The sequence below is a fragment of the Mytilus galloprovincialis genome, chromosome 5 (genome assembly GCF_965363235.1).
Source record: "Mytilus galloprovincialis chromosome 5, xbMytGall1.hap1.1, whole genome shotgun sequence".
Lineage (NCBI taxonomy): Eukaryota > Metazoa > Mollusca > Bivalvia > Mytilida > Mytilidae > Mytilus > Mytilus galloprovincialis.
The window spans coordinates 39,158,515-39,171,159 of NC_134842.1; the positions used below are offsets into that span (position 1 = coordinate 39,158,515).

The 12,645-nt window shown below is 31.5% G+C and overlaps 1 protein-coding gene and 1 long non-coding RNA gene across 2 annotated transcripts in view; one reads left to right on the plus strand and one right to left on the minus strand.

Moving 5' to 3' along the window:
- Window positions 1-4,610, plus strand: part of LOC143075793 (E3 ubiquitin-protein ligase Bre1-like) — a 28,629-nt gene extending 24,019 nt beyond the window's left edge. Inside the window, exons 18-19 of the mRNA XM_076251357.1 lie at window positions 2,074-2,175; window positions 2,808-4,610. Of these exons, the coding sequence (XP_076107472.1) occupies window positions 2,074-2,175; window positions 2,808-2,984 (279 nt within the window). The 3' untranslated portion in view covers window positions 2,985-4,610. The remainder of the gene's footprint in view (window positions 1-2,073; window positions 2,176-2,807) is intronic.
- Window positions 4,611-9,409: 4,799 nt separating this feature from the next.
- On the minus strand, window positions 9,410-12,399 carry LOC143074485 (uncharacterized). The gene is made up of 3 exons (XR_012977887.1): window positions 12,299-12,399; window positions 10,388-10,529; window positions 9,410-9,982 (listed from the first exon to the last, which is right to left on the minus strand). It is a non-coding gene; the product is annotated as an uncharacterized LOC143074485 (long non-coding RNA).
- Window positions 12,400-12,645: the final 246 nt, after the last annotated feature.

Sequence of the window (12,645 nt, forward strand, 5' to 3'; positions counted from 1 at the left end):
TGGGGTAATATTGTTTATCAGGTCAAGATCTATCTGCCCTGAAATTTTCAGATGAATCAGACAACCTGTTGTTGGGTTGCTGCCCCTGAATTGGTAATTTTAAGGAAATTTTGCTGTTTTTGGTTATTATCTTGAATATTATTATAGATAGAGATAAACTGTAAACAGGAATAATGTTCAGCAAAGTAAGATTTACAAATAAGTCAACATGACGGAAATGGTCAGTTGACCCCTTTAGGAGTTATTGCCCTTTATAGTCAATTTTTAACCATTTTTCGTAAATCTTAGTATTCTTTTACAAAAATCTTCTCCTCTTAAACTACTGGGCCAAATACTTCCAAACTGTAACTGAATGTTCCTTAGGGTATCTAGTTTGTAAATTGTATCCGAAGTTGTGATCTATCAACAAACATGGTCGCCATTGCTAAAAATAGAACATAGGGGTCAAATGCAGTTTTTGGCTTATAACTCAAAAACCAAAGCATTTAGAGCAAATCTGACAGGGATAATATTGTTTATCAGGTCAAGATCTATCTGCCCTGAAATTTTCAGATGAATCAGACAACCTGTTGTTGGGTTACTGCCCCTGAATTGATAATTTTAAAGAAATTTTTCTGTTTTTGGTTATTATCTTGAATATTATTATAGATAGAGATAAACTGTAAACAGCAATAATGTTAAGCAAAGTAAGATTTACAAATAAGTCAACATGACGGAAATGGTCAGTTGACCCCTTTAGGAGTTATTGCCCTTTATAGTCAATTTTAACCATTTTTCGTAAATCTTAGTAATCTTTTACAAAAATCTTCTCTGAAACTACTGGGCCAAATACTTCCAAACTTTAACTTAATGTTCCTTAGGGTATCTAGTTTGTAAATTGTATCCGAAGTTATGATCTATCAACAAACATGGTCGCCATTGCTAAAAATAGAACATAGGGGTCAAATGCAGTTTTTGGCTTATAACTCAAAAAACCAAAGCATTTAGAGCAATCTGACGTTGGGTAATATTGTTTATCAGGTCAAGATCTATCTGCCCTGAAATTTTCAGATGAATCAGACAACCTGTTGTTGGGTTGCTGCCCCTGAATTGATAATTTTAAGGAAATTTTGCTGTTTTTGTTTATTATCTTGAATATAATTATAGATAGAAATAAACTGTAAACAGCAATAATGTTCAGCAAAGTAAGATCTTCAATTAAGTCAATTTGACCAAAATTGTCAATTGACCCCTTAAGGAGTTATTGCCCTTTAAAGACTTTTTTCACAATTTGTTCATCATGTTGACTTACTTTAAAAAATCTTCTCCTTTGAAACTGCTGTATCAATTTCAGCCAAACTTAGGCTAAATGAGTTTCAGAGTATCTAGTATAAATTTTATATTTTATTTCCTTGTATGTCAAGAAACATAGCTCCTATGGCTAAAATAGAACATAGGAGAAAATGATTATTTTTTTTGGCTTTTGAAGAAAATAGGACGATCCAAAAAACATTTAAATAAATTGAAAAGCCAAAATAATCATTGATGAGAGATTTAACCAAAAGAATTAAGGTGAGCGATTCAGGCTCTTAAGAGCCTCTTGTTCATAACCACAAAACAAATCAAGTGTCAGCTTATCATAGATACTAATTTAGCATCACACAAAAGATTTATTGATTAAATGTTACTAACTGAGTTATACACTACATCTGTTTGTATTCATTATAGCCCATTTGTCCATCCATCAAATGCCAGGGATGTAAGCAACTAGAGTTATACACTATATCTGTTTGTATTCATTATAGCCCATTTGTCTATCGATCAAATGCCAGGGATGTAAGCAACTATAGACCATTGTATGGCCTTTAACAATGAGCAATACTGAATGTATGTTATAAGCTAAAAGAGGCCAAGACATGACCAACTGTGAAACAATTTAAACGACAATGCCAAGGGCTTGTTTGCTATTAGTATTTCATTGAAAATATGTAAAAAGGAAAATATAGTCTTACCAAATAAAAATTCAGTTAATAATGATAATGATAATTTATATGTAATTAATATACAATTATTCATATATTTTGTGTCTAATAGGAGGAGATTGCTAAACTGCAACGTAAACTAGAGAGAAGTAAGAAGATTGAGATGGCAGGGGCAGCAGATGAAGTTTTAATGGCTGAGATTGCAGAGTATAAGGTATTTTATAGATTGGTCTACATCAAGTAAAGGTACACCTGAAGTATTTGTACACCTCAAAATTATATTTGATATTTCATCGACTTTTTCTTTGATAAAAGGTTTTTGAAGTAATATTTTTGTAAGTTTTAATGATGGAAGTGGCTATAAAACTCTGGATTGAAGTATTATATTGTTAGTTTTTTAAAGATTTGCCAAAACATAAAAAAATTGACTTTATTTTAATAACATGTTTTTTTAAATGGCTTGATGTAAATTTAACTTAATTACAGGAATGTTCCTTTAAACGAAATGATACATATAAATAAATGGCTGCTATTACTATAGAAAAAAAAGAGTAAAATCACAGAACTACTGAACTTCGAGGAAAATTCAAAACAGAAAGTCCCCAACCAATGGCAAAACCAAAAGCTCAAACACACCAAAACGAATGGACAACAACTGTCACACTCCTGACCCTTTTTTCATTTGAAAATTTAGAAAATGGTTGATTAAACCTTGTTTTATAGCTAGCTAAACCTCTCACTTGTATGACAAAACTTAATGCTTTTCAAAATGTTCCAGCAAAATAAGTTATTCATCTAGTTTGAAAAAAGCTCATTGCAAACTTTACAATTGACCTCTAATTCCAGGAACAATTGACATGTCCATCATGTAAAGTAAACAGGAAAGACGCTGTATTGACAAAATGTTTCCATGTGTTCTGTTTGGAATGTCTGAAAACCAGATATGAAACAAGACAGAGAAAGTGCCCAAAATGTAATGCAGGGTTTGGTGCAAACGATTATCATAGACTTTATATAAGCTGATAAATTGTAATAATTAAAACCAAAAACGTTTGATGGTACATTTGTTATAGTATGTACAGAATGGAGAGGAGAAATCCTTTGTAGATGAGTTGGACTCAATGGATCACCACATTTTATGGCTGCATAATTGAGAAGTGCACATTGTTCTGTTGATCTACAGAAGATATGTTCTGCATTGTACTAAGGATATTATATTATCTTTTGGATTGAAGAACTTGTATGCTGCATATTCAAGAGAAGACATTTTTGAGTGCTAGATACAAGTGTATGCATTAACGCTGTTCCATAAAAACATACATGTACCCAGGGAAGGCACCGAAAGCAATTAGGCCATATAGAGGCAAGTTTTCACAATGTATACACCTTTCCATAGTTGAGATTTTAATTTGGGTACCATGATTGCTTTTATGGATCAGCCCTTAGCAGAAAAAGAGAACAAAATATTTATTTTTTTATGTTGATAGATGTATTGTATATTAGATTAGTATTAGCCTTGTGTAGCTATATTTTATTTGAATAAAAAATTGTTTTCAAGATTTTTATGTGAATTTAAATTAAAACTTTTATAGATTAGAATGTTTTTGCCTTGTCTGTTAAATTATTTCTATAGGTTTTGAATTATTAAAAATAGTACAAATATAGGTGGGAATAGGTTATTCACAACATGAATTTGTATTAAAATTTAAGGAAAATAAACTAATCATATGAACCTTTAACTGCTCAGTCTTCAACTGTAGAATCTAGATTTCAGCAATAATAACATAGTTTAAACGAATTTTCATTAAACAGAATTATTTCTACCAAATAAACTAGAAAATCATCAATATTTGTAAAAAGGTGATATTATGGGCATGCATAAGTAGTGAGCTGGTCTTTATTAATGGATACAGCACATGTGATTCAACTGTGCTTTTAAGGGAATCTGTTGTACTCTGATATTTTGTATATTTAAGAAAGTGATTTCTGTAAGTCAAAGTCAAAATATGAGAGATTTTCATCTTCTAATGTCTTTTATAGCTCCCTAAGAGAAATTCATGGAACATATTTTTGTTCCTCATGATAAGTGCTTGTCTCATTATTTTGATTGTAATATGTATTAAGTTAGTTTTATTGTGTGACTTGTTAAATTTCTCATTACAAGAACAATGTAAATTAATTCATTGAACACCCATCACACATTCATTTCACCATTTACTTTCAATATTCTGAAACATGTCAGAAATCTTCATAAAATTCAATGATCAAATGCATAAATTTTCAAGCATGCAAGCAACACATATTTTTTTCATTCTGATAATCAGTGTGTTTTTGTTTCATTTATGTCTGTTGTTAAGAGTTTTTATATCTGTACAAGAGTTTAGATGAATTAAAGAAAAGTGTAGAACCAATACTGTAGATAGGGATTTGTGAAAGGTAGAAAAGATTAGAGAGTAAAAATGAGTGATATAATTGAAATATGATGATAACTTTTGTATGAATCATTCATTGTACCATTTTCATTAATCTCATACTGTTTGTAAAACAGTATCAGTTTAAACTCAAATAAGCATTGTACTGTTTATATTCATAATATTGTTTGTGAAATAACATTGAGCAATGTAATCATAAATAAACTTTTAGAATAAATCTTGTCCTTTTGTATTGATATAAAATAGAATATGTGTCCATAGGACTCTTTACCCCATTCACACTATCATATCTTCATGTTCTGTGAATGGTTTAATGGGGTCAAAACTGTAAATTGACATACAATTTAAAAGGATCTGCCATAATGAAAAAGTTTCCAAAAAAGAATGGGAAGATACCAAGGGAACATTTCAAACTTATTTAAGTCAAAGAAAGTAAAACTCACAATGGCATATAAAGACAATGATAAGTCAAAGAAAGTAAAACTCACAATGGCATATAAAGACAATGATAAGTCAAAGTAAGTAAAACTCACAATGGCATATAAAGACAATGATAAGTCAAAGAAAGTAAAACTCACAATGGCATATAAAGACAATGATAAGTCAAAGAAAGTAAAACTCACAATGGCATATAAAGACAATGATAAGTCAAAGAAAGTAAAACTCACAATGGCATATAAAGACAATGATAAGTCAAAGTAAGTAAAACTCACAATGGCATATAAAGACAATGATAAGTCAAAGAAAGTAAAACTCACAATGGCATATAAAGACAATGATAAGTCAAAGAAAGTAAAACTCACAATGGCATATAAAGACTGATAAGTCAAAGAAAGTAAAACTCACAATGGCATATAAAGACAATGATAAGTCAAAGAAAGTAAAACTCACAATGGCATATAAAGACAATGAAAAACAAAAAAAAGACAAGTCCACAAAACACTACTTAGAAAACTAAAGATAGAGCAATCCCATTAAAGACTTTGGGTTTTAGGAAGAGTAGGGGGTTCCTGCTCCATATGTGGCACCTATCATGTTGCTCATGTCAGTAAAATCTGCTTATAAGTCGCATTTAGGATTGTAGTAATGACAATTGGAACATATCTGTGGTCATCTTTGCTGAGATCTGTGGTCATCTATACTATGGTGAGCACAACTTTGTAGGTATTGAAATGCAAAAATCTTTAACCTGCTACAGCACATACTAACAGATAGAATAAAGAAATGACACAAACACAGAACCTAAATATGATGATTCAATACTATCCTAGGCAGGGTATTAAAACAAATCTTTTTGATCAAATATCTGTTAACTAAACCCAAATTCTATTTACTGTATTTCAGGATATTTTGTGTAGTCATTTTTTGAGAATTTACTAAAAAAAAAAAAAAAGTTACATTTTCGTTGGTGTTTAATTTTCTCCTTTTGCAAGGATCTGCATTACTACATAAGGCATTATTTTTTCAATGTGAAAAAGGTAGGGCTATTTTCCCCTGATTTTATTTTTCATTTGGTTTAATAGGTAGGTAAATCGTGTTTTTAAAAAGCGCAATAGAGGCTAATTATAGTACATGAAAATATGTCGCATCATCTATTTTCATATCTTGAACAGATATTCCTACAATTGACAAGGCCAATGCTATTGATTTCTTGGTTTATCAAAACTAATCTTGATTTTCTCTGTTAATGCACCTGAGGAGCATTATAATATGAATTATCAACTAATAGATTTTCGAAATTATGTTTGTATTAAAAAAAGCATGTTGCTTCAGTTAGTGTACTAGAACACCTTGTGCTAGAAACACATGTAATCTGGCCTTTTTACCATTGTAACAAATGGACCCTTTGTTGTGATATAGATGCGACACTTTCTTGATGTTTTACCTACAGTAACGATTGGAAGTGTAATTGATTTGTTCTGTGGTTCTGTTTTCTGCATGATGACTTGGGTATTGCTGCAGGTACAGTAGTATCACTGTCATTACTAGTATCTACATAGTTGGTGGATAGGCGATATAATTGCTGTCTGCGTTTGTTACAAATAATACCATTTTCTAAAACGTTCTTGTTTAAGATTTCGAAAAAACGTTTTTTGTTGTTTAGAATTTTTTCTGATATGGCCTGTTTTCGTTATGTGTATATTACACACACACTTGAGCTTCATTGCTGTACAATCAGTTTTTGTGTTATTGTTTTTTTAATAGCACAAAAAAGACAGGATGAGACACTTTGCAACAACAAAAAAGGCTGGATGACAATATACGTAAAAAGCAGGACAAATATTACAAGTAAACAAAAAAAAGGCAGGGTAAATATCATCCTAACCCCAGTCCCCCTTTAAAAATCAAAAGGTAGCTCCTTTAAACAAACATCCAAAAATAAATATGATAGAATCATTACAATTTAATATTTTAACACAAAAAAATACAAAACATCTGCAGGAGATTTGAATCCCTTCTTAAAAACAATCTATTATTACTCCCAGGTCTATGCACAACAGATGGAGCCACATCGACTTTTTGAAACATCATTGTTATATAGCAGGTATATAGGTACAATTTAGTACAACATTTTATAATCCTAGAGGTGGCGTGGATACTAAAAAATTAATTCCAAAGACCTTTTAGAGTACATACAATCTAAGACTCATCTTACAACATTATTAAAATATTTGACTTTTCAACACTTTACACAAGTATTCCCCATTCAAAACTAAACGACAAATTGAAAGAGTTGATATTACTTTGTTACATAAAAAATGGCCAACGTAGATACAAGTATCGTGTATTAGGGAGGGATAAATCCTTCTTTGTAAAGGATCACACTAATTCAAACCAAAAATTATCTGAAACTGACATTATCAAGATGTTTGACAGCTTAATTGACAACCTATATGTTATGTTTTGAGGACGTGATTTTCAACAGACGGTCGGCATTCCAATGGGAATCAATAGTGCCCCTCTTCTTGACGACTTGTTTCTTTATCATTATGAGACTGACTTCATACAGGAACTTCTTAGGATGAAAAATAAGTTAGCAATATCCTTTAACACATTCCGCTATATAGATGATGTTCTCTCACTAAATAATTAAAAATTTGGTTACTATGTTGACGCATCTATCCCATCGTACCAGAGATAAAGGATACAACAGATACAGTTAAGTATGTCTCATATCTTGACTACAAGTACCCGGCAACTTGTAGTTTTGTCCACCTGATGAGTTCAACCTTTTTCAACTAATTTTTATAGTTCGTTCTTATGTTGTACTGTTATACCACTGTCCCAGGTTAGGGAAGGGTTGGGATCCCGCTAACATGTTTAACCCCGCCACATTATAATAAAATTGAAAATGGAAATGGGGAATGTGTCAAAGAGACAACAACCCGACCACAGAACTGACAACAGCAGAAGGTCACAAACAGGTCTTCAATGCAGCGAGAAATTCCCGCACCCGGAGGCGTCCTTCAGCTGGACCCTAAATAAATAAATATTTTATAGCTGACTATGCGATATGGGCTTTGCTCATTGTTGAAGGCCGTACGGTGACCTATAGTTGGTAATGTCATTTTGGTGTCTTGTAGACAGTTGTCTCATTGACAATCATACCACATCTTTTTTTTTTTTTTTTTTTTTTTATAGTTCAGTGATAATGAACGCCATACTAAACTCCAAATTGTACACAAGAAACTCTAATTAAAAATAATGCAAGGCTTACAAAGGCCAGAGGCTCCTGATTTGGGACAGGCGCAAAAATGCGGCGGGGTTAAACTTGTTTATGAGATCTCTAGAGAAAAAGCTCATCATATTAAAGAAAACACTCATCATAATAAAGAAAAACCTATGCATAATACAGAATAAGCTCATCATACATGTCATAACGAGGAAAACACTCATCATAATAAAGAAAACTCTTATCATAATAGAGAAAAAGCTCATCGTAATAGAGAAAAAGCTCATCATAATAGAGAAAACACTCATCATAATAGAGAAAAACCTCATCTTAATAAAGAAAAACCTCATATTAATAGAGAAAAAACTAATCATAATAAAGAAAGAGCTCGTCATAATAGAGAAAACTCTATCATAATAGAGAAAAAACGTATCATAAAAGAGTAAAAGCTCATCACAATAGAGAAAAAGCTCATTTAATGTGCGTATTGTTATGCGTTTACTTTCTACATTGGCTAGAGGTATAGGGGGAGGGTTGAGATCTCACAAACACGTTTAACCTCGCCGCATTTTTGCACCTGTCCCAAGTCAAGAGCCTCTGGCCTTTGTTAGTCTTGTTTTATTTTAATTTTAGTTTCTTGTGTACAATTTGGAAATTAGTATGGCGTTCATTATCACTGAACTAGTATATATTTGTTTAGGGGTCAGCTGAAGGACGCCTCCGGTTGCAGGAATTTCTCGCTACATTGAAGACCTGTTGGTGACCTTCTGCTGTTGTTTTTTTCTATGGTCGGGTTGTTGTCTCTTTGGCACATTCCCCATTTCCATTCTCAATTTTATTTCATCATAATAAAGAAAAACCTCATTATAATAGAGAAAAACCTTATCATAATAGAGAATAAGCTCGTCAAAATCGAGAAAAACATCATCATAATAAAGAAATACCTTATCACAATAAAGAAATACCTTATCACAATAAAGAAATACCATATCGCAATAAAGAAAAACCTCATCATGATAAAGAAGAAAAAAAAAACATCATGATAAAGAAGGAAGTACCATAATGAAGTTACGACGTTCCAAAGATAAATGTTCAACAATAGTCAGAGAACAATCTAAATCATTTACTGTGGATACATTTATTTTCGTGAATACCAATTTTCGTGAATTAAATATCTAATTTCGTGGTTTTTGGCAAGTCCTTGACCATTTGAATTCGTGGTTCTCTTGTTACCACGAAATGCACGAAAATTGATACCGAACAAATATTAATTAATTTACAGTAGATGTTAGTTAAACTCTAATGCTAAAATATAAAACCCCAATAGCAATAATTATACGGTAATTTTTTTTTAATGCAATGAAAGTAAGAACACTATTTTACTCTGCATACAAAAGTGAAGTTACAATTTCCTTTTGTTAGATTTCGAAATTTGGCCAGCACAGTAGAATCAGATATGAATATTTACGTTTTCAACGAGCTAATACAAATAATACTAATTTTAAATGCTTGTGGTAACACAGGATTTCAAAGCATTCGTTCTGATAACTACATTTATTCAAGGTCACAGTTCCTACACATACTCAGTATGAACACAAAATCACAAAATCTCGTTTGTATTGTCTTATCGTCTTTCAACCAATACCATAAAACATTTGAAGGATGATCCATCGTTTATGCATCAGAGTATTCAGAGTTGACAATATTAGGGAAATCTTTAAAAAACTGGTTACATTTGGACGGCCATGTTCTTGCCCTTCGGTATTTTCTACAACAGACGACTCCATGAACAACTCTATTCGTATTCCAATAGCTCCGTCTTCTTCTACCATTACAATTATCGTTGTCTTTAGAGTTGATTCTGCTACGCTTCACTTTATTTCTAATGTGTTTTGTTTCCTGTAAAACTTCAATGGCTACAATGCAAAAACAAAGCATAAAACAGTATACATAATCTATAACTGTTGTAGTTTAAACGCTTTGCATTACACAATGGTTTATCGTAACAATGTTAATTTCTTTTATGATAGGCTTAGTAGCATAAGATATTATATACTAATATGCCTTTTTGAATATCATACCTGACTGTTGAATTGTTATATCTGAAACGCTTGATGCACAGAACTGGTAGCCGTTAGTCTAAAGGAAATTTGTTGTTGCAGATAGTCTAAAGAAAGCTTTTTGTAGTAGCATATAGCAAAAAAAAACGGCAATGTGTTGTTGGTTTCTTTTTTTTTTTGTCCGTCAAATTGAACGACATTGAATGACAGCACATTATCTAATAAAAATCTTAATTATCTTTATTTTTTTTAAGTACAAACCATCATCTATTTCTGCTTCCACGGGTGTCTCTTTATTTTCCAAATCTGGAGGTGAAATAACGGACCTAGATTTCACCAGAGTTTGAGTGATGAAAACCAACAAATACAAACATAATGTATTTCTATACACATCCATCGTATGCTAAAAAGAACACAAATGGTGGGTGTTATGTAACTAGCAGACTTTGTTGTAAAAACATAGAATTTTAATTTAATATTACGGATTAAATACTGACTCATAATTATTAAAGAAAATATCATAGATATCAAAGTGCTTTGTCCTTCTGTGTTTATAATTAAGTGTTTTCAACTAATAATAAACAAACATAGTAAAAAAACACCAGTTAACCTAAATTAAAGGGCACTTAAACAAATTTAATAGTAGTATATTTACAGACATTGTATTTCAAAGTGATGTTAGTATTAAAAAGAGTGCCGAAGAGAAAGAGGACAATTGCCCGAAGTTATTTCATTTTAAAGCACCTTTAAAAAGCTTTACAATCAAAATTCACTGCAACACAGCCTATTGTGTACTTTGAGCTCTAACAATATTATGAACTATTTCTGGAAGAATTTTGTCAATGAAGCCAACAAGTTACATATAAGTATATTTACATAGTCGGAAAAGATAATATTTATTTGTATAAGCTTTAAAAAAAAGGACGAAAAGAGAGGCTGGCCGATCTTTTCTCCTCTTTCGTAACTAGTAGAATTTATTTTTTTAAATTTCCGACAATGTAATTAATTGGAAAGTTAACACTAGTCCATCGAAAGATGGATATTTAGTTCAATCTAGGTGGCCGAGTGGTCTAGAGTGCTGGATACAGTACAGGCGATATTGTATCCCAATGGCATGAGTTCGAATCCCGCGGGGGAAGAACACAAATTTGCAGATTTAACATTGTTGAGCTGATATTTAGAGTAATTATGTATATTTTTTTATATAAAATGTTTATATGGAGGACTCTATATATGGTCTACGCAAAAATACGATGGTGTCTCGCGCTCAGATGCGATGGTTGTTTGTTTGCTAAAGTACGTGCTAGGTATATCACGCTAAAGTGCGATGAACCAATAGGGTAAGGTTCGAGGGCTTAAACGTTGAAGGACATAGATGTAAAAAAAATAAACTTTTTAAAAGCTAGTATGCTAATGTACCTTATATGTGACAGGATCTTTTTTCTAAATTTAGAAGAACGATTACGTAAAAATTTGCTAAAAAGGTAATTTAGAGTTCACAAAATACTAAATTTCCTGTAAAATTAAGGCAACAGTAGTATACCGCTGTTCGAAAGTCATAAATCGAATGAGAGAAAACAAATCCGGATTACTAACTTAAACTGAGGGAAACACATCAATCATAAGAGGAAAACAACGAAACAACAGAAACATTCAAGTGAACAAAAACTAAACGACCATGCAACACACGCTGAAACGAACTATAAGATAACAACTTGCATTTTCCTGACTTAGTAAAACGGTGGGTTGAACCTGGTTTTGTTAATGATTTTTTTTTAACAATTTGGGCGTATTAAATATTTTGATAATTGGTATAGCTTGCCGTTCACACAGTGTATCAATAATCTGAGCACATTCCCTTACAGTCGTCATTGTAAATAACAAATACAAAATTTGTTCATTGTCGGATAATAAGGAACATCTTTTTGTACAAGCTTAAATCAAAATTCAAATAAAGATACACACAGATTAAAACGATTTTAAGTATGGTTTTCAAAATTATGTGTTAATGTTTAATAATTTAAATTAATTAAATTAAAATAAATATACTCACTTTTTATGTGAATACAATGTGGCATACCATACAGTAACATAGTTTTAATGAAATGTAAAACAGCATGAACAGTTGATCATATAGATCTTATAATTTCAAATTAAAATAAATATACTCACTTTTTATTGAAATACAGTTTCGCAACCATACAGTAACACAGTTTTGATGAAATGTAAAACAGCACGAACAGTTGATCACATATATATACATATGATATATTCATATTAAGTTTAAAGTTTAAAGTTTTAAGTTTCAAGTGACCTTGATGGACTGTATCATTCATTGTTTCCTTAGAATATCATTAACTAGTCATCAACGATTAGGCGACATTTTATTCAATGATGGTTAATCATTTCATAAATGTGTTATCACACCACTGGATCGATGCCACTACTTCGGCCCCGAGGGTATCACCAGCCCTGTAGTCAGCAATTCGGTTTTGACGTGAATATTAATTATATGGTCA